The 20,991-nt window shown below is 38.6% G+C and overlaps 3 protein-coding genes across 4 annotated transcripts; all 3 read left to right on the top strand.

Moving 5' to 3' along the window:
* Positions 1-3,856: 3,856 nt before the first annotated feature.
* On the top strand, positions 3,857-5,622 carry gpx1a (glutathione peroxidase 1a). The gene is made up of 2 exons (XM_085457068.1): positions 3,857-4,198; positions 4,941-5,622. The coding sequence occupies exons 1-2, from the start codon at positions 3,974-3,976 to the stop codon at positions 5,289-5,291; spliced, it is 576 nt and encodes a 191-aa protein (XP_085313194.1). The 5' UTR covers positions 3,857-3,973; the 3' UTR covers positions 5,292-5,622.
* Positions 5,623-6,389: 767 nt separating this feature from the next.
* brk1 (BRICK1 subunit of SCAR/WAVE actin nucleating complex) lies at positions 6,390-8,177 on the top strand. The gene is made up of 3 exons (XM_085457067.1): positions 6,390-6,739; positions 7,192-7,274; positions 7,373-8,177. The coding sequence occupies exons 1-3, from the start codon at positions 6,622-6,624 to the stop codon at positions 7,397-7,399; spliced, it is 228 nt and encodes a 75-aa protein (XP_085313193.1). The 5' UTR covers positions 6,390-6,621; the 3' UTR covers positions 7,400-8,177.
* Positions 8,178-9,018: 841 nt separating this feature from the next.
* On the top strand, positions 9,019-19,606 carry rbm5 (RNA binding motif protein 5). 2 transcript variants are annotated; one of them, XM_085457066.1, is made up of 25 exons: positions 9,019-9,167; positions 9,415-9,462; positions 10,886-11,066; positions 11,160-11,318; positions 11,458-11,527; positions 11,948-12,021; positions 12,761-12,844; positions 13,116-13,176; positions 13,558-13,623; positions 13,729-13,889; positions 13,979-14,076; positions 14,567-14,654; positions 14,727-14,795; positions 15,014-15,080; positions 15,559-15,659; positions 15,790-15,925; positions 16,320-16,411; positions 16,540-16,725; positions 16,836-16,976; positions 17,067-17,150; positions 17,292-17,477; positions 17,567-17,641; positions 17,770-17,870; positions 17,989-18,118; positions 18,211-19,606. In XM_085457066.1, the coding sequence occupies exons 2-25, from the start codon at positions 9,446-9,448 to the stop codon at positions 18,334-18,336; spliced, it is 2,553 nt and encodes an 850-aa protein (XP_085313192.1). In that variant the 5' UTR covers positions 9,019-9,167; positions 9,415-9,445; the 3' UTR covers positions 18,337-19,606. The 2 variants fall into 2 exon arrangements, with proteins under 2 accessions (XP_085313192.1, XP_085313191.1); XM_085457065.1 differs by having other exon boundaries at positions 15,769-15,925.
* The last annotated feature ends 1,385 nt before the right edge of the window (positions 19,607-20,991 follow it).

The following is a 20,991-nucleotide window of genomic DNA, read 5'->3' as shown; positions in this document are numbered from 1 at the left end:
ACAAGTGTGCTGTCTTTTGATGTTTCTTCAATATACTGACAGTTCATCTGAAGCAAAAAGTTCCGAAATCCAGCTCACGCAATCACAACTTGTTGTGTCTCTGCTTCGCATCAGCTTCACTGGTTTTGGCGAGGGAGCAGGGAAAGTAGCGTAAAAAGGGTAGTTTCTCCACCAGCATACAAAATGTTAACGATCCACACTCAAATTCAGGAAGGCTTACATTTTAAATGTTGTACTATGACTTGTCGAAGGGGGAAGAGGTGGAGCGATTTCAGCATTTATCACAAAGACCAATTTTTGAACTGATACACATTTCCTGGCCAGTCGCCTCTCAAGCTCCCTTTCTCACTGCTTTCATCATATTGTAACACTAATATGGTCCCTAGAGATGGGCAGACACATGTGCCATTTCACTGCAAGCTCACTTATCATCCATCACTTTCTTTTTTACACAATCTACATCTCCAGAACCACTTTGTCATTTGGAATATCAAATTGGACAGGAAAACTATACAATCTACCCTCAGTTCTCTCTCTCACACATTTTTTGGATGTGAAGGTGGGAGGGCGGTGAAGTGGGCACACTGGGTCAGAAAAATGCCCCTGGCCTTGAAACTGTGAAGAGGTTAGTGCAGAAGGAGGATTTAGCAAGTGCGGCCCAGAATATGTGTTAGCCATTTGGAGGAACAGACAGAGCTGCTCCAGCCCTGTATCCATGGCAACCATTTCAGGACCAACTCAAGTTCTCGTTGAGGTCTTTTGTTTCTCCAAAGGCTGTGATTAAAGGAGGTAAAAGTGAGAAAAATGAGAGAACAGAGGATGAGACTAGCCATGCTGACACTTATCCTCTCTCAGCTGCACTTTTGAAAATCCTTCCCACAGCAAATATCAGTGGACAGTGTCTTACTATTCAGACACAAAGTACCAGTCCTCCTATCTGAGAGCACTCTCTGGAGCTCCTGATGCAGGGACTGAATGACATCCTGAGGCCTGGACGCTAATGAGCTGAGATCATTACGCCAATTATTTTAGCTTAGATCAGGACTTTGTCTGTGCAGAGGAAGTAGGACCCACTGCTAGCCTAATTGATGGCTTGGGAAAAAGAGGATGAGCAAAACAAAAGGAGTTTGAACCGGAGATGGGAAAAGTTCATTGCTAAACTCTAGTTAAATGCCATCAGGTTGGTGTGCATGAAGCTATGATAGGGTTTATGCACTTAAAGTCAGTAAGGTTCAGTTAGCTCCATAAACAATCAACATAACTAAATTTCAGACACAGAGAATTACACAAATGTTGCAGGTTGCTCTAAATTGGCTGTAGGTGTGAATGTGAGCATGAGTAGTTTTCATTCTTTACGTGATGAACTGTTGACCCGCATTTCAAATATTAGTTCTCTCAGCCCTTTGTTTTGCGCTAATGTTACCAGAACCTCCCAACTCCCAGCACTGTAGCAGTGCAATAACTTCTGACTAACCATTTCAAGGTGCTACTCCTTGTTACACTGTTTTGGTAGAGCCCAGTACAAACACAGCTCAGCTGGACTTGCTTTGAAATGTGGGAAAAAGATTTCGGAGACCCAAGAGAGGGTGCAGTATTAAGTATCATGAAAACAGATCCAGCAGAAATTATTTCCTGCTGTTTATAGGATATTTGAGGAAAGATGAGTTCACAAAGGGATCAACTGGGAACATACACAGACATCTCACTAAGAGCCAAATGACTGATTGTGCTGTTAGAAGCACTTGAGTGACAATAAAGCAGATAGCTACAGCTTCAGTAACAGTTCTATAGGTTTAGTAGTCTGACCTTTGATTGAAGTTGGTCGTGCTGGCTCACAGAACATCTGATGTAGTGTGCACATTTAAAAAGGGGCTCCAGAAGGACATTAATCTGACATCAGTGATGACTTGGCAGGTTTAATGGATAGAGGGCTAGGTGGATGAGTGGATGAACTGATGCATATTTTTTTCTTAAGATCAAAATAAGAATAAATAATTACAATTAAAGATAGAACCAAATCACATTACTATCAAGCTACTGAAATAATTAAATAAATTAGGATAATATCAATTTCTGCCATCCTAGTATTTCCATTTTCCTTACAGGCAGCAACAGAAGGCTAAGATTCTTTGTTCTCGTCTCAGTGGTAAGGAAGTTTTTTTTCTTTTTCTTTTTTTTTTTTAAGGCTAAACAGGCCTTCTAAAGCACCTCATTTTATTGAAGACTCCGCGAAGTCTCAACTCCCTTCAGATAGACTAGAGCAACGATTTTGTCACGTTTATTTTTCTAACATTACTTTTAGCTAATTAATTCATTTTAGTGTTTTCATTTGTCCTTTATTCATTGAACTTTTCCCTTGATGAATAGTAGAAATACTACAAACCCTACATTTAGCTCTGTTTTCAGACTGTATCAAGTCAGCTATCCAGTAATGCACTTGGATTACATTCCATGACATCTGAATCCACAAAGCACACCACACCCTGACCAGATGTGCCATGACAATGCTCAAGGGAAAACACAAAAATCAGTCAGTCCCAAGAGTCTTGCAAAGCGTTGGGCAGCTAAAAAACACAGAATATGTCTACAGGATAAGTAGACATGGCTATGTGTTGTTGAAGTAACAATGTAGCTGGATTAATATGATAAATCTCATCATAAGTTGTCTACTTATACCTGGTGAAAAGTAGGGTACTCGTCGTCTAATGCCATTTTAAGAGAATGGCAACATCGCCATCTAGCGGTCAACTGCACAGCCTTGTTTAGATTTTTTTTAAACATATACCTGATTTTTAGGTTAATATCTTTTAAAATATTAACAAAATAATAATAATAATAATTTAGACATTACAGAAAACAGACTTTATATTATTGCTAATAGATATGCTATACTAAAAAATTGTGTCTACCAGATGTTTGACCTTTTATTTAATTATTATTTACCTTAGTACTGTCAATATAAAACACTCCAAAAAGTGGAAGCTGTGATCCAGTCCTTTTCGAATCCCCAAAAAGCTCGACGAGGTCCTCGTATGAACTTGCAGGCGGGTGTAATCTTTCTTTCTTGTTGGCTGATGGCCAGTTATCACAGTAACTTCTGAGCAGATTCCCGAATACAAGATGTAACGGATAGCAGGATATCAGGATACTGACCACACACACATTCATATAGTCTGACATGATTGTTTACCCACAGGGGGAGCCATAAGTGAACACAGCTATGGCTCTTATTTTTAAAAAAGCCACCATGTTTAACAGCATGGTTTGTGTGTTTTCCACTTCTCCAGTCATTAGTTCTCAAGTCATTTCACTAAGCAATAAATAAATTCACTTCCTGTGACTTCCTGGAAAGTACCATTCATGCACACAAAAAGGGGGGATTGTTGTAAACAAACTGTAAATCTCTTAAGACATACCGATGTGAAATACGTTTTGCTAACAGAGTTTCTGCAGTTTCGGTTGTGTAGGTTTGTGTACGTGTCCAATATCAAAATTGGCAGTGGTCATTTAATAAATATTTGCTAAGTAAAAACTATTATGTCATTTTTCTTTACTTATTTTGATTGGAGATTTAGACGTCAGTGACTTCCTCAAGTGGTTAGAAACAATGATAATTACCATACTGGATTACCACATTTGTTAAATTCTTGTGCAACTTTATCTTTATAGATCAGTATCTATAAAGAAATACATTTAAAACAAATAGAGAGAGATTTCGATAGCAGGTGAAAATTAAATGCTTTACGTCTTTCTGCAAAACGATAATAAAATAATACTACTAATAATAATAATACAAATAATAATAATAATAATTTGCATTTGCACTGAGGGGTGTTGTTAGATAAGCTACTTGTCCCGCCCTAAGAATAAAAGCGAGGGCTGGACTTGGAGCACATTTGAAACGTGATAAGGAAAAGGTTTTTAATCCGAGTTCACGGTTTCAGAAATCTAAATCATCTGGATTTTTTTAACAATGGCTGGCCATTTGAAAAGGTTTTACGACCTGACAGCTAAGCTGTTGTCTGGAGAAACTCTCCGTTTCTCTGCACTAAAGGACAAAGTTGTACTTATTGAAAATGTGGCGTCTCTCTGAGGAACAACAACCAGGGACTACACTCAAATGAACGAGCTTCATTCTCGCTACTCCGCCGAAGGTCTCGTTATTTTGGGTGTACCCTGCAATCAGTTTGGACATCAGGTACAAAGCGTGTTTGTTTTTTACTTGAGAGAGAGAGAGTAATGTTTATGAGGTGACCGAAACTCCGGACTAGCCAAATCCAGGCCTAGCTTCCTTATTCTTGACATGTGAGAAATATGACCTAAGAGCCGTCCGTATTTTAGTAACACAAGTTTACAGACATGCGTGTGTGTTATCAGTCTGAAATGAAACAGTTTTAACTTTAGGAATCTTTTACTTCAACTAAAGTGGGCCGTAAGTGTTCAAATACATGTGAAGTGTCATATTTTAAAAAAGTAATATATTACATGAAGTGTCTTATTAAAAGTATTCTGATTGTTACTAAAATATTAGCAAATTATCAGTGTCAAAGCAACATTTTAGCTTGCATATTTATAATATTTATAAGCTCCTGGTATTGATTTTTATATATAATACAGCGCATTATTTTCTAATATCCTAAATTGTCAAAGATGTTCTATGGTAAATATGAATCTGTCCAAATACCATATCTGTCGGATACATTTATCAGGTTCATAAGCACGATTATTTACTGCTAAAATGTCATGAACCAGAAAAATACAATACAAAGTATAAATTAGCGAATAAATCTCAAATACAAATACGCCTGCCTCTATAGTGCACCTAAGTACTCTAGAGGAAATGTAGGTTACACTACAATTCCTCTTATTTAGCTTGTTAAATTGAAAACCCACTTTAATGTCTACATCTATCTAACAGTGCTTGTGTTTTGGTGCAACAGGAGAACTGCAAGAACGATGAAATCCTAAGATCTCTGAAGTATGTCCGTCCAGGGAATGGCTTTGAACCAAAGTTCCAGCTCCTCGAGAAGGTGGATGTGAACGGAAAGGATGCCCACCCCTTGTTTGTCTATCTGAAGGAAAAACTTCCATTCCCCTGCGATGATGCCCTGGGTCTCATGAATGATCCAAAGTACATCATTTGGAGTCCAGTGTGTAGGAATGACGTATCCTGGAACTTTGAGAAGTTCCTGGTTGGTCCTGATGGGGAACCCTACAAGCGCTACAGCAGAAATTTCCTGACAAGTGACATCAAGGCAGATATTAAAGAGCTACTTAAGAGACTCAAATAAAGTGTGCTGGGAAATTTTATGGGTGATTTAAAACATAACAGTTCAGAAAGATCAGTCAGCACATACACATATTAGGATAATTTGTCATGCTTTCAGATCTCAAGTTCCAAAAATGTTGTAGCAGGCCTGGGTTTGTTTGTGATATTTTAAATGACATCCACTACTGGATTGTTCAGCCTTTTAACTCAATGACGACACTCCTTTAAATGTTTTTGTGGAGGGGTTTCTGATAAAAATGTAAAAGTTTGACGACCATTGTGAATGTCTTTAATAAGATCGCAAATATTTTCACTTCCTTGACTTAAAAGAAGAAATAAATGTTATTATAATACTTGTGTTGTGCTCATTTCTTATTTGCAATGGTAATGGACAGGTAGATGGTTTACATCAGGCAGGAGTCTTTGTGGACTGCGATGTTCAGATGAGGCATTGTGCTCTGTAGTGACAGTAGGGAGCAGGGAGAGGTATGCGCTTGAGAGAAGAGGAATAAAAGTAGAAGCAAGACAGAATGAGATGAAAACAGGTGTAAGACTGAAGATGCAATGAGAGGTAGTGAAGGTGGATGAGTTTTAATACCTGGGTTCAACCATCCAAAACTATGGACAGTGCATGAGAGAGGTGAAGAAGAGAGTGCAAGCAGGGTGGAGTGAGTAGAGATGAATGTCAGGGATGAATTGTGACCAAAAAATAGCAACAAAAGTGAAAGGAAAGTTCTCACTACAAGACAGTATTGAGACCTAGTATAGTTTGGACATGGTGGAACTCCAAAAACAAAAGGAGGCTGAGCTGAAGGTGGCAGACTTGAAGATGCTAAGATTTTCATTGGGAGTGATGAGCTGGATTAGAAATAAGTACCATCATAGGAACAGCTCAGTTTCAGCAGTTTAGAGGAAACGTTAGAAAAGCAACTCTGAGGTGCTATTGACATGTTCAGAGGACACATAGTGGATATATCAAACAAATGATGTTGAATATGAAACTGCCAGGCAGGAGGAGAAGATGAAATCCTCAGAGGAGCTTCACGGATGAAGCGAAGGAGGACATACAAAGGGTTGGTGTGACAGAAAAGGATGTTAGGGATAGAGTGAGATGGAAGTAGGTGACCCGCTGTGGCGACCCCTAAAGGTAGCAACCGAAAGAAAAATTGTGTTGTGCTCATTTCTATAAAATACACACAAATATCATTCAGAAATGTATGCAGGAAACTTAGGAAATTTCGGTAAATAGAATCTTCATGGGGGGAAAAAGTGTTGTATAATATTTTCGCATCGACGCAACACTTTCCGGTACTTCCTGGGTGAAAGCAGAGGGATACTGCAACTCGTCCAACATGGCTGGCCAGGAAGATCCAGTGCAAAGAGAGATTCACCAAGACTGGGCGAATCGAGAGTACATAGAAGTAATTACGAGCAGCATCAAGAAGATCGCCGACTTTCTTAACTCGTTTGGTAAGCTTTTAACAAACTAGCTGAAGTTAGCTAGTTCAGCCAGCTGTTAGCATTGATGTTGATGTTTTCAATGGCCACTCCCAGCTAGCAGTTAGCGAGGCTGTTAGCTGTTAGCTTGTTTTTGTTTTGGAGGAGGATTGTGACATTTTGAAGAGGAATCGGCTTACATTTTGCTCCAACTAGCTGTCCTTTAAGAGTCGGTCGTATTAATGAATTTATTAATATACCAGATGCGACAGACGATAGGAAAGCATTAGCAGGCTGCCGTAACCGCTAATGCTAGTGTTGTCGGGCAATATGTATGCGGATGTGCCCTTTAAACCTTTTTAACCCAAAATGACGGTGTGCATCTTTGTTAAGCAGCTATTGAAAAATTGATGACAATGTCATGCTTCGTCGTGGTAACCTCTAAACGTTCTAGTTTGTTTGTTTGTTTTTTAATTCTCCATCAGACATGTCGTGTCGATCTCGTTTGGCCACACTCAACGAGAAGCTGACAGCGCTGGAGAGGAGGATTGAATACATTGAGGCAAGGGTAAGTTAACTGGATGTAAAGTGCCTTTATTTCTTTGTTTGACTTTGTCTTTTTGTCAAGTAACCATACCCGTTACATAAACATGTCTCTTATTGTAGGTGACAAAAGGAGAAACCCTGACCTAGAAGTGGCCATTGAAACTCATAACACCCCCAACCTACCTGCCATCTCTCACCCTGAAGTTTTGGACTAAGTGTGATGGACTCCACCCTCCTATTTTTGGACGATGTGGACCTTTTTTTTTTCTTTTTTTTAAAAAATATATTATATGGCTGGATTTTGTGTTATTTTATCTCATGGTGCATTTGTACAGAAGATGTGTGTCTAACTTGGCTACCATTGATTCAAGCATCATTATATTCTATTACAAAACAAAACTAAGCTCCACTAGTATTGGTTTAAAATAAGTCTGGAGCACAATTATGATTTATAAATTTTGTATCACTGCAGTTTGACCATCTGTGTTGTGTACAGTGTCACTTCCAAATGAAAGCTGTATCAAAAGAGGAACATTTGCCTGTGCCAAGATGAACTATTATTGTGTACTTACATTTAATAAGGGCCTCCTTGTACAGCAAAGTGTTTGGTGATGTTTCTGAATTTAACTACTGTAATAAATTACCTTAAATAACATTGTAGCTGAACTTAACTTTTTTTCAACAGTTATGTTGCTATGTTGAAGATGGGTCTAGTTATGACTATTATGTAATCGGACAGACACACAATGTTTATACAAACTTGTAGTGTATATAGACTAGAGCTTGACATGAAACAACATATTAAATGGGTCAGATTGCTATTGTATGCAGGTTTTGGTACAGTTAGAAGAATTCATTGCAATGGCATTAATGTGTAACAAATGTTTTATGAATAATAAATCATACTTGCATAAAGAGTAATGTGCATTCTGGTTGAATTGAATTATTAATAGCGTGTGTTAAAAATAAAAAGCGTGGTTATAGCATGACGGTAACTTAATTATGTGTCCAGTAGAACATTAACAATTTTCAATTCCATGAAAAACCTGCAGGGAAATTCTAACAGCAGCGGGATTAAGCGCTTTCAGAACGCATCCATATACTGCTATTACGAAAATGTAACGAAAACAGCCAATGAAATGGCGGAAATCTGCGAGATGTGATAATTTTGTCCTGGGTTTTCCCTCACAGGCAGCACTACGCTATATCCCTTTGTTGTCCGTCCAGGCTTTTCTACCCAACTGAGCACTCACTAAACCACCAAACGTTTTAAGAAAATAAAAGTAGCAACGCACATTTACTGTGAGAGGATACACAATTTATGGAGAAGACAAACTCCACAAAGAAGGACTTTAGAAACCCAGGACTTTCTTATTATGAGACAAGAGTTCTAACAACAGTGCCATCATGCTGCTTCATCCTAGCTTGTATTGGTTAATTTATCTTATCCACCATTTTTCCACTCAAACGTTTAAACCTTAATTAGATACTACTTTAAAGTCTTCTTTGCCAATGATTTGTTAATTTCAAGAAAACGAAAAAAACTAACCATGCTCTATATTTAAATACCAATAAACGTATATATACGCTTTGTTGCGGTTTTATGTTTTGTTTTGTTTGTTATGATAATTATAACAACATGTAACCCCAGTAAGTCTTAACAACTAACTACGGAAGAGTGAGGAAAACAACCAGGCTGAGAGACCACTCCATGCCTATAAGGCAAACTCGGGGCTGACTTTTCCATTACCCATAATGCACCGGGTAACACCAATGCATCTTGGGATAAAGAAGGTGCCATCGCAGATAAGTCTTTGGACGTGAGATGAATTTTCTTCTCCGCAATTTTTCTATTACCGTTTTGAAAAAATAATAGTGCGGGTGAAAAAAAAACCCATCATAAAAGCTTACACTGGTAAGTTGCTTCACGGTCAGAGTTGAAACTAAAGCTTTCGCGGTCTCTTGTTAGCACCGTTGATTTTGGCTTAAGAGACGTCCGTTTGATGACGTCTAGCTCCATATTATGGAATGAAGAAAAAGGAGGGCTTTGGTTTTTGTTTTTCTCACGCCAAACGAGTTCACTCGACTACACGGGGAATTGTTATGTGTAAACGAGTAAAACCGCTACGTATATTTTTAACGTTTTTATTTCTGTTTTCTAGAGGTCGTGTGAGTGCGGAAGCTGTAAGAAATATGGGGGCTGACAAAAGGTGAGTAGCAACGTTAAATGCCAGTTCAGCTCACCATGGTAGGTGTGGCTTATCATAGTGGGAATCCTGTGTTTTTCCCGTTTCTGATACATGTTCCGAGTTTCGGGGATATGTTTAACCAAATAATATTCAAAAGTTGTGTTTAAGCTGAAATGGCAGACAAAAGTAGCGGTGATTTCTACCAGCTTTTCCAGATATGTAAACCCTTACATACAGGGCGACTCAGGGGGTTGGGAAGCGTATCTGTAACCGGAAGGTCGCCGGTTCGATCCCCGGGCTCTCTGTCCTGGTCGTTGTGTCCTTGGGCAAGACACTTTACCCTACTTGCCTACTGGTGTTGGCCAGAGGGGCCGATGGCGCGATATGGCAGCCTCGCTTCTGTCAGTCTGCCCCAGGGCAGCTGTGGCTACATCCGTAGCTTGCCTCCACCAGTGTGTGAATGTGAGAGTGAATGAATAGTGGCATTGTAAAGCGCTTTAGGTGCCTTGAAAAGCGCTATATAAATCCAATCCATTATTATTATTACTACATGGAATTTATTTTTAAACCAAAAAATAAAAAAGGCAAAATTTGTTTTCGTTAATACTACAGGTAAACAGTTTTATTGCCATCAAATTCTCTCGTAAAACGTGTTACGTAATTCGAATAAAAAGTTAGGACAATACAAGAATGTAAAAGTGATTATCTGCCAATGAGTGATTGCCAGTGTTGTTGTTTTGGGGGGTTGTTTTTGTTGTTGTGGATTTTTTTTTAATATGAGTAACATTTCTTGCCTATATTGGTGTATTGTACGTGCTTTTTTTCTACATTGCAATCAATTAAGTCACTTTCAGCCACTTTAAAGTATCTTTAAAGAACTGATATGTTACATTTGTTGCAATTTCTGGTGCCCTCTCCGGCAGACATATTCCTGTCAGAAGGTAGAAGCTACAATCTTTCCTTTAAAACAAAAAAAAAATACAGCTTAAAAGAAAAAAAACATGTCACAGCGATTGAAAATCTGACATTTTTCATGCACATGAATAAAGGATTTATACATTTCACCTGGCCAAAAACTGCTTCAATCAGGTCACAAGAATCGTTTTTCCAGTGCAAAAAAACGTCATCATTCACGTTAGAGGTGTTTCAGATATGTTTGACAGACTATCGGCCAACAAGTCACTTACAGCAGTTTGAATTCCAGCAGTTTTTTGGTTTTTTGGCATGACAGTGTTAAGATTAACTGAGATTGACAATGACAATGGAGTATGACAATGCATTGTTCAAGGCTGGAGTCATGATAAAACTAAAATGGTAACAAAGTGATTGAAATGTTATACATGTTGAACACTAAGGTGTGCTAAGTTGGTTTGTTTATTGCAGTATTAGTTGTGCTCCTGTTTGACTTATTTATTTATTTTTTTTGTAATGTCCTTCTGAATAGGATTAGTCGAACAGAACGTAGCGGTAGATATGGTTCTGACCAGTGCCGTGATGAGTCTGAGTGGCGCGACAGACGTGAGCGAGACCAAGAACGTGGTGAACACAACATGCGCCGCTGGGGTGATGAGAGACGTGGTGATCGTTATGAAGGAGATCGCAGAGGATCACGAGAAAGCCCAGAGGTGCTTGTCCTAATAGCACTTGGGTTTAAATACTGCATTTGAAAAAACAATTGTCCAATGACACTTAGCAGCTGTTGTTGTTTTGTGTTAAAGCAAAGGGAGAGGAAGCGTCGTAACAGTGATAGATCAGAAGATGGTTATCACTCAGATGGTGACTACCAAGAGCAGGACTATCGAAGGGAACCAGGGGACGAGAAGAAGAGCAAGACCATCATGCTGGGGGGTCTGTCTCCTCATGTCACTGAGGATGATGTAAGTATTCAGTTGCACTGGTCGTGTGCACCCTTTTGTTCCTTTTCTTTGTTTTTATTGTGCAAGTACCTTTCTAAATGTATTAATGAATGAATGATTGAATTATGATGTTAAGCAGCCTCTGCATGTTGTTATTTAGATTCGTTTTGCCATTGACCAACTTGAGGGACCCCAGCCAGTGGATGTCAGGCTGATGAAAAAGAGAACAGGTGAGAACCAGTCATGTGACGGACTCCGAGCTTCCCCAAGTCTTTGACCATAGAGCCAATCTGCTTCCATTCAGACCCATTTTCCCATAGAAGTTAGGAGATGACTATATCAAAGTACTTGAAAAGGTTGTAAGAATATTGATTCAAGGCTTATCTTGTACACTGTGGAGCAATTTAAGGTAAGTAAGAGCAGCATTGATTGCTATGAGTAAGTCAGCTGGCAGACTCATGTTGATGTTGAGTGTGGTTCAAACAGTTGTATTCTGCAGGATTACTTGCTATGGTAAAACTCCTAAGGAGTGGGCTATTGTGTACCAATCTGGCCCTGGGTCGGGAAGCAGTTTGTGGAAGAGTTTGAATAATATGCCCTTGGACTCTTAACTAACACGCCTCCCGTCTATATTTGAATGCTGTCTCTAGGTATAAGCCGTGGTTTCGCCTTCGTGGACTTTTATCACTTGCAAGATGCTACACGATGGATGGAGACCAATCAGGTTGCTTCACAATCGCCAAGTCTAGTTTTAATCTTGGGGATCTGGAAAAATAACCCAAAAGGCAACCAGAATGTATTGAATACGTAGTGTGGAAACTGTATAGAGAAAAAAAAACTGGAAAAAACAAACTGAATACAATAGAGCAAATATAGAGATGATTATATTATTATTTACAATGTCATATTTTAATATATTTTTATAGTTAATTGTACTAGGTAATAAGCTTCAAGAAAAATTTCTGGTTTTGTTAAGTGATCTCTTTAAAAATCTGCATTTAGATTTGATGAACACACCATCTTTGCCTTGCAGATCATGGCTATATTAGTTATTTTCAGATTTCAGTGTAACCCCATTCTTTTTTCTTTTTTTTTCTTTGCAAGCTTACCCCAAATACTGGGAATTGTTATTTTTGTATTTTCTTAATCTTTTTAACAGAATTTTCTTCTGTTTTGTTTTTTGAGAAGCCCATACATTTTTTTCTTTGGAAAGCAGTCAGGAAAGTCTGTTAGGGTCACATTGTACACTTTGCTCCAGCTCAGCCTGGGCACTCGGGTCCCAAACACCAAAAGAACCCTCTTTACATCATGCTCACATACACGTCATGTGCCTGTCTGTAACTCAAAGGCTATCTGTTGGGGGTCCCTCTCCCCCGTCCCCTCTCCCTTCCAAAACTGCTTGCTCTTTTGATGAGACGAGTTCCCTCCATGAACACTTGGATGATTTTGTTCTCCTCTTTCAGAAACGTCTGACCATCCAAGGAAAAACCGTAGACATGCACTACAGTCACCCCAGAAACAAGTATGAAGACTGGCTCTGCAGCACAGTAAGTTAATGTCTCGGTTTCATGGTCTCATTATCCAACATTTTCTTCTAAAGAACACTGCACACACTTGAGATAGGCCTGTAAGCATCAAATTTTGCAATCCTGTCATCTTATTTTGTTGTACACCTACATTTGGATAAGTGGTAAAGGTTAGGTTGTGTCTTAGGTAAGTATGGTATGCAGTACCAATATAGTTGCCTGTTCTCTGAGGCAGCACTGTTCAGGGCTTTAGTAGGTGTATAATCAAAATGATGTGAACGGTTACTTGCAGTGTGGCCTGTACAATTTCCGGAGGAGGCTGAAGTGCTTCAGGTGTGGAGCAGCCAAAGCTGGTAAGTAGTTAAATCAACAAGAGGCCACTGACTGCAGACATCTGAGCAGCCTGAGTCCACAGGGCTGGGATGCAACACCAAGTTTGTTTCTGTAGCTGTGAGATGATGTGGATTTTTAAGGAATGTCACTCTGTCTAGTAAGGTGTATCAGTGCTAATTGGCCTGAATAATATAAAAGAAAACGTGAAACACAACAGACAGTGTAGTTCATGAAATGGGCACATAGTGTCAACACTATCTTTTAAAGAGATTTTTTTTTTTTTTTTTTTTTTATACACCATTTTATACCTTTTTTTTTTTTTTTTTTTTTTTTTGTGTTGCAGTCTCTCACTTCTGGAGGTTGTGTTAATGCACTTCTTACTTCTGTCTTTCTCTCAACAGAAAGTGAAGCGACCAATAACACTGGAGTTCCTGAAACTCAACCCAGCGGAGATTTCTATGGCGATAGTAAGAGTTTCTTCATTACTGAAGCAGTTTCATTTGCTTAGTTTCGAAGCAAAATATCTCTATTTATAGTATTCTTTCCCTAAATATCATCTTTTGTCCCATCAGCAATCATCCTTAGAAATATTGCTCCTATGACCACAGTGGAAGCCATCATGACTGCCCTGGCACCATATGCCAATCTATCATCCAACAACATTCGTCTTATTAAGGACAAGCAAACGGGCCAGAACAGAGGCTTTGCCTTTGTGCAGCTGTCTTCACCTCTGGTAATTCTTTAATATGTACAGATGGAAAAAGCTTTCCCTTTGACAAAAGTTTTGTATATAACTTAACATATTATCAATCATTTTAACAGGAAGCATCTCAGCTGCTAACAATCCTTCAAGGACTGCAGCCTCCCTTAAAACTAGATGGAAAAACAATTGGGGTGGATTATGCCAAGAGTGCTAGAAAGTAAGTAGTCCTCACTTGTTTTGTTTTTTCTTTTTTAAATGCAGGAATGGCCTCAGTATGGCTTTTTCTGGGATGCTTTCTAAATAACTGGTGTCACTAAAGAAACGTTAGCCATAAAGGTCGATGTAGCAAATGCGACAAAGCCCCATCTGCTCGCATAATTGTTGACATGATTTTGGTCTTCAAGTTTGCATTCCCTCGAGTTGTTTTAGCAACTCAAGACTGTCATAAAAAGATTTCACCACATTGGAAGACTTTACTAGAGAGTTGAAAGTGATGATTAGAGGTCTAGTTTGTGCCACCACAAGTTGCTGTGGTTAAAAGCAGCGAGGCTCTGTGGTTTAACTCCATCTATGCTCTTAACCCTTTAAATGTTAGCCTTAGGCCAACCTTTTCCTGGTTCCTCAAGTTGCCTGTCTTGATTCACAATATAAAGAAAGATTGAGCTTCACTCAGGTGAATATCATTTTTTTTCCCTTTTCTTTTTTAGGGACCTTTTACTCCCTGATGGAAATCGTGTCAGTGCCTTCTCTGTGGCCAGCACAGCTATTGCTGCAGCCCAGTGGTCCTCAAGTCAGGTAGGTCCTTTTTCTGTCTATCACCTTCCATTTTTGATATCACAGAGTCGTAATTGGTGTTTTCCTTTTCAGCCACAGCAGAGCTCAGAGGGAATGTCAGAGTACAGCTACCTACAGGAAGGTTATACTCCCATGTCCCAGGTTAGTAAGAAGAAAATTATGGTTACATTACCAAGACCTAGAAGGTAATTTCCGACTTCTCAGTATCAGTGAGATACAGCTCTGTATCATCATTCAGTGGCAGCTGTGTAACTCTATAGCCATTCAGAGAAAACGTGCGGGTGTATCTAATATAATGACATTATAAATGTACAAACACTGTTTCTTCTTCTTTTTTTTTTTTTTTTTTTTTTTCCCAGGATTATCAGACATACTACCAGCAAGGAGCAGCAATCAGCACCTCTCAGGGAAATGGAATTCTAGGAGGTAAAGAACTTCTAAACTCTGTTTAAAATATTGGTTCTGTAGCTAATTGTTCACTGTATCATTTTAACATTTGAAAATTAGTGTCTCCAATTTTTTTTCTTTATGTGGTTGTGATTAGACAAGACTACAAGCTGTTCTAACATTTGTTCACACTGAATTTATAGTTTTATGAGCTTCAGTTAAGCTGATATGTTTAATGTGGTTGTTTCCATCATTTTTGTCTGTATTCTAATAGGCATTTTGGCGTTAACAAGTAGTTAAGATTTTGAATGCGTGCACAGCGGCTGCTTTGCAAGCCACTGTGACCCTTTGCTCGGATTTATGTGTGTGCATCCTCAGAGAAGCGCAACAAATGCTAAGTTACTGTTTCTAGAAAAAATGCTCAGATTTTCTGTAAACTTTGAAAAATATAATAATTGGACTTTGTTTGCATCATGATCTTGAGTTTTGTTTCAGTTTTTTGTTTTTGAACTTACAGCTGCCCCGGGTGTAAAGATTGTTCCAACTGCAGTTGGAGTTGTGATATCACAGAACGCACAAGTCTACCAACCCCATATAATTGCACAGCCTGCTGTGCAGGTAATGTACACGGTTGATAATTCTGTAATAAGATAAATTTATAATACTGTGTAAGTTACTGATTCAACAATCTCCAAATAATCTTAAATAAACTGTTTATTGATTGTAGGCATTGCCACTTGCCCAACAGTTGGAGGCAAAACCCCAGGCTGGACACATTTCAGGAATTGAAGCTGCTTCTTTGCCAGCTGCTGCTTTAGCAGCTGCCACTGTTACCACTGCGGGGACATTAACAGCCTCTGAACAGGCGGCGGACACCAACATTGGTATGAGCACATAAGATCCCTTTAAACCAACACTGCTGAACTGTGACGTGCATAGAAACATGACAGTTTTCTCAAGGTCACTGTCATGTGTGTTGAAGTGTTTCTATGTATAGAACCTGGATAGAACTTCAGTCTCCAGCCTGTAGTTTAAAAGGACTGTGTTAATCTGTTATTCCTTAGACCTAACCAAATGTGCGGGGCATGATATCTAAGATTGTTTAATGTTGTACATAATTGCTAATGCTTAATTCTTTAAAGCTTTTCATTTTATTAATTGTGTGTTAGTTAACAGTTAAATCTGGAATGCGTCTTTATTTCTATCCCTGTCTTTTCTAATTTGCCAAGAAAGATTTTTACCACCATTGTTAATGCTGTTGTGTTTGCTAATTCACAGCTGTTCCTGATACATCCACCTATCAATATGATGAGTCTTCTGGCTACTATTACGATCCTCAGACTGGCCTCTACTATGACCCAAATACACAGGTAAGTAGTGCACATCCACCTTGTGTGAGTTGCATGTTTTTCTGTCTGATCTGTGCATTTATAATGTGTAATTGAGCTTCCTTTTTTTTTTTTTTAATTAACATGCAAATTGCCGTTTCTACTTTCAGTATTACTACAATTCTCAGACTCAGCAGTTTCTTTACTGGGACAGTGAGAAGCAGACATACGTACCTGCCAGCACAGGCACTGGACAAAATGATGGCAAAACAGGTGGTTCTGCAGCAACAGGCACCAAAGAACAGAAAGAGGGCAAGGAGAAAAAAGAGAAGCCCAAAAGCAAGACAGCTCAGCAGGTGTGTTCAAAGTCCTGCATTAACATTTTTATTATGCCTGAAACAACTTTCACACATTTTCAGTTCACTCGTTTCTTTGTGCACTTTACTATATTTTAAAAATCCTACAGATTGCTAAGGACATGGAACGGTGGGCTAAAAGTCTCAACAAGCAAAAGGAAAACTTCAGAAGTAGCTTTCAGCCTATTAGTCAAGAAGAAAGAAAGGAGGCAGCAGCTGCTGATGCTGGATACACATTGTTTGAAAAGAAGGTATCTCATTAGGCTTCGATACGTAACAAAGTTCTGGGACTGCATGTGTAAAGCTTCTATGTCTTTAATGGTTCCACTTCCCTTTTCCAGCAGGTAAGTCTAGACAGACTCATCCCAGAGATGCTAAGGGCCCCTGAAGAAGAGCCATCCACCACCTCAGTCACCTCTTCAAAGGTGAGTATTTTCTGCATCTCTCATTTTAGTTGGCTATACTTCTGTATGAAGATGATAATGTCAGATTTTGCATGAATTCAAAAATCTGTTACCCTTAGTAATAAGCTAATATTTATGTATGGTTATCCTTGGTGTGGTCAGTGTGGCCTTGTGGCTGCCTACAGTGGAGACAGTGACCCTGAGGAGGGAGGAGCAGAACCTGATGGTGGTGATATAAGCCAGGACAAGCTGACAGACTGGAAAAAATTAGCATGCTTACTGTGTAGGAGACAGTTTCCCAATAAAGAGAGTCTAATCCGACATCAGCAACTCTCAGACCTTCACAAGGTAACAGTACATGTGTCATCTTCAGAACTAACAATGAAAATTTTCCAAAAAAAGGGAGAGAGCTCATTATTCCGTTGGTCTCGTCATAGAAAAACCTGGAAGTTCTTCGCAGATCCAAAATGAGTGAAGCAGAGCTGGAAGAGCTGGAGAGAAAAGAGACTGAGGTGCAGCTCAATATAGAATCACCCACTTACTTCTGAGTCATTCTTTTGTTTTTCAATGTGGATGCATTTAAACATTGTTTTTGTACATTATACCGTGTTTATTTGTTTCTTTTTCTATATTTCTATAGATGAAATATAGGGACAGGGCAGCCGAGAGAAGAGAAAAATATGGCATCCCTGAACCGCCTGTGCCTAAAAAGAAGAAATTTAATCAACCAGCGCCAGCAATGTAAGCAGTCATTTTTGTTTATTTTACTGATTTGTGTGAAATGTCGTTCCTCTAGTGATTTCAGTCTATTTTATCATTAAACTTGGCTTTATTTGATATTCTGCTCTTTTATGTACAGTAACTATGAACAGCCCACTAAAGATGGCCTCAACAGTGACAATATTGGGAACAAGATGTTGCAGGCAATGGGCTGGAAGGAGGGGAAAGGTCTTGGCCGCAACCAGCAGGGCATCACAGCACCAATTGAGGTATTTGTAACAGTTGTGGTGTAATAGTTCATCAGACTCAGTAACTATATACAGCTCTAGAAAGTACTCAACTCTGTGGACTTCCTCCTCAGGCTCAGTTAAGAACAAAGGGAGCTGGACTCGGCACTAAAGGAACCAACTACACCCTCTCTCCTTCAGACACCTACAAAGATGCAGTCCGCAAAGCCATGTTTGCTCGCTTCACTGAGCTGGAATGAGTCATTAGTCTGAAGCAAAAGTGACTTCTTGAAATGGCCTGCCAACAATCTGCTTCTTTTTGGTGTGGAGCTCCACTGTGTCTGCGTCACGAGAAGCTAAAGAGACGTTCCTAACGGTATCAGTCCAGTCTGTGATCCATAAAAACTATACCTCTTACTCTAAACCAGTCAATGAAGAAAAAATCTGTTGTAGGAATAATGACATAGTTAATATAATTTATAAATTGTACATATGCACAGTGAATTTACATTGCTGGTTTTCAGATTTCTTTTATAGTCATTCAATGTTATGACAACTTTTTCTTTAGTCTGAGCATGTTTAAATGATTGTACAGTTTATACAAAATCTGGATTATTTGTACAGAAATAAACTTGTGGCGTTATTTTTCTCTGGTCTTCATTATGTTTGATAACATACGGCAGCTTTTCTTAATGTAAATTCTGAGTGTTTTCAGCAGTTAAATTCAGAAATATTGCAGTGAGATCTATATGTGCACCGCTAATTCCAGAATCTCACTGCTAATAAAATCAGCTGAATATGCAGTGGGAGCACTTGGCTGTAGAGAAGGCACATTTTCACGTGTAGAGAAAAACCTTAGATGACAAAAGCTGCTCTTTTGTCTGATTTTGGTGCTAAATTAAGCATTGCAATCTGAGCAGTGGCTTCCTGTGAAACTTAAAGCTGTTCTCTGTAGTTCGGAATTGTGGAAATAGCAGTAACTGGCCTGTGACAGCAAAAATCTGAAATTACATTTTTCCTTCTTTTGTAGAGGGTTTTTTTTTTTTTGTTTGTTTTTTTTTTATTCCAAATCATTATTTTGTCAGGGGAAAAATATTGATGTGACAATTCAACCACATGAATTAAATGCAATCGTATTTGCGCACAAACCGATACTGATACAATACCACCTTACTCTGGATATACCCATGGTTCCCTAAAAATGCCACAATGCTTTGTGTTATTTCAGTGTTTCATAATCCTTGATATACCTGGGAAGCTTCATTTTTTTTCTCATTTGAAGAATTTTTCCTGGTTGTCAAAACTGAAATTCAGTGTTCCTTTTTGTTTGGACAATATGAAATAAAATTCTCCAAGTCAAATATAGTAAAATAAAAAATCCTTTTTCAGTCTGTGTTGACGCAGGTGCAAGTGCTGTCTCTACTGGCTGTTCTTTTGACACACTTATTGTCCCTTTTTAATTGTTTATTATATAGTAAATCCATTGTAGTCTTTCCGTATGTTACATGTAAATAAAACTTTGACAAAACACTTTATTGATTTTTATTATCAAATTGTTTTTTTATAAACAGTTGATTGTCAGTTGTAATTCCACCTGATCCCACTGCTGCACTCTGGTGATATTTTGTACGCAGGCAAAAGAAGTCCAAGGTCAAAACCTTGAAAGTTGTGTTTTGTGGTTTATTTATCCAGTTTGGCAAGGAATAAACAAAGATAGAAAATTGCCCTGCAGTTCTTCCTGGCTGATTTACAAAGGCAAACAACAAAAACAAAACACAAAATTATGCAGTCATTAACCTGCAAATAAACCTTGTAAATAACCGAAAAATATAAAGTAAACCAAGAACAAATTTTAAAATAAAAAAAGAATAAATTACTCCAACGCATCTTAAAACAGAAAAAAAACCTTGAAAGTGATATTAATTCTTCACATAAAGAGTTGGTCATGTGGATGCTAGCAGTTTGTATGAAACACGATATATCTCTCAGATTGTTTCATGACTCATCATCTTTCATCCTTTGATGTTTTCACTTCTTAGGAAGAAATGTCCTGAACCTCAAGCTCACTTCTTTTAGACACATATATTGTAAGAAATAGTACAAATTGATTACATATCTCACCTTTGTTCTGTGCTGTGTAAAGTGTTTCACCACTTCCTAAAGCCACGCCTAGAAAACCAGCTGGGAAATAGTAGAAGAAATCAAGCGCAGGACGTACGTCAGCAAGAATGTAGTGTTGTTTTCTTTAGCTCCTCTTATGTAATACCATTATGTTCCTGTTAGGTATTTTAGTACCATGGGAGCATTTACTGGATATTGTTTTATAGTGACATTATACAGGAAAACTCTGTCATTCAATAAGGCCCCTTTGTTTTAGTTATTTTTCTCTTTGACCCAAGAATTGATGTGTGAGAATCACAGGCTGGTACAAGGTTGAAATACCACAGAGATCACTCCCTCAGCTACATTAGTTTCTTAATCTTTTAGACGCCTGTTGAAGGCCAAATGGTTTGTTTCAGATTTCACTAATGAAAGAACTCTTCGTTTTGTGCCTTGAAAATATGTCGCTGAGATAATCACAATTGTAGCTGAACTGATACACTACACAAAGGATGCTTCTTCACCCAAGGGCAGGAAGACGCTGCCTTATCTTGGTCTGTACTGGTTTAAACTGATAAATCTGCTGTCTCATGAATTTTACCCTCTATATAAACTGTTGTACTTGTGAATAAAGTTGAGTCACTTTGGGAAGACAATCTAAAGCAGTCTCTGTTTTCTTGTTCTCCCAAGCTGCTCCCGAGCTCGTACTAACACGCTGAATGGCATGCTTGAATATTACTTGAGAATATATTTGACTGTGTTACAGACTAAGGGACATTCTCTGCTGATAGGTGAAGGTACATTCTCTGCTGATA

This window comes from Copadichromis virginalis, linkage group LG5 (assembly GCF_057382275.1).
Source record: "Copadichromis virginalis isolate Kocher_CV1m ecotype Utaka linkage group LG5, C_Virginalis_male_GT1.1, whole genome shotgun sequence".
NCBI lineage: Eukaryota > Metazoa > Chordata > Actinopteri > Cichliformes > Cichlidae > Copadichromis > Copadichromis virginalis.
Note: the sequence above shows the minus strand (reverse complement) of the source record. Positions and strands in the feature narration are given on the sequence as shown.

What these genes read in the sequence shown, in the direction of transcription:
- rbm5 (XM_085457065.1), top strand. An exon ending in GATCACGAGAAAGCCCAGAG is followed by an intron (nt 11,067 to 11,159) that starts GTGCTTGTCCTA and finishes TTTGTGTTAAAG; the next exon opens with CAAAGGGAGAGGAAGCGTCG. An exon ending in AAAGCAAGACAGCTCAGCAG is followed by an intron (nt 16,726 to 16,835) that starts GTGTGTTCAAAG and finishes AAAATCCTACAG; the next exon opens with ATTGCTAAGGACATGGAACG.
- brk1 (XM_085457067.1), top strand. Translation starts at nt 6,622, where the DNA reads ATGGCTGGCCAGGAAGATCCAGTGCAAAGAGAGATTCACCAAGACTGG. An exon ending in CGACTTTCTTAACTCGTTTG is followed by an intron (nt 6,740 to 7,191) that starts GTAAGCTTTTAA and finishes ATTCTCCATCAG; the next exon opens with ACATGTCGTGTCGATCTCGT. An exon ending in TTGAATACATTGAGGCAAGG is followed by an intron (nt 7,275 to 7,372) that starts GTAAGTTAACTG and finishes CTCTTATTGTAG; the next exon opens with GTGACAAAAGGAGAAACCCT.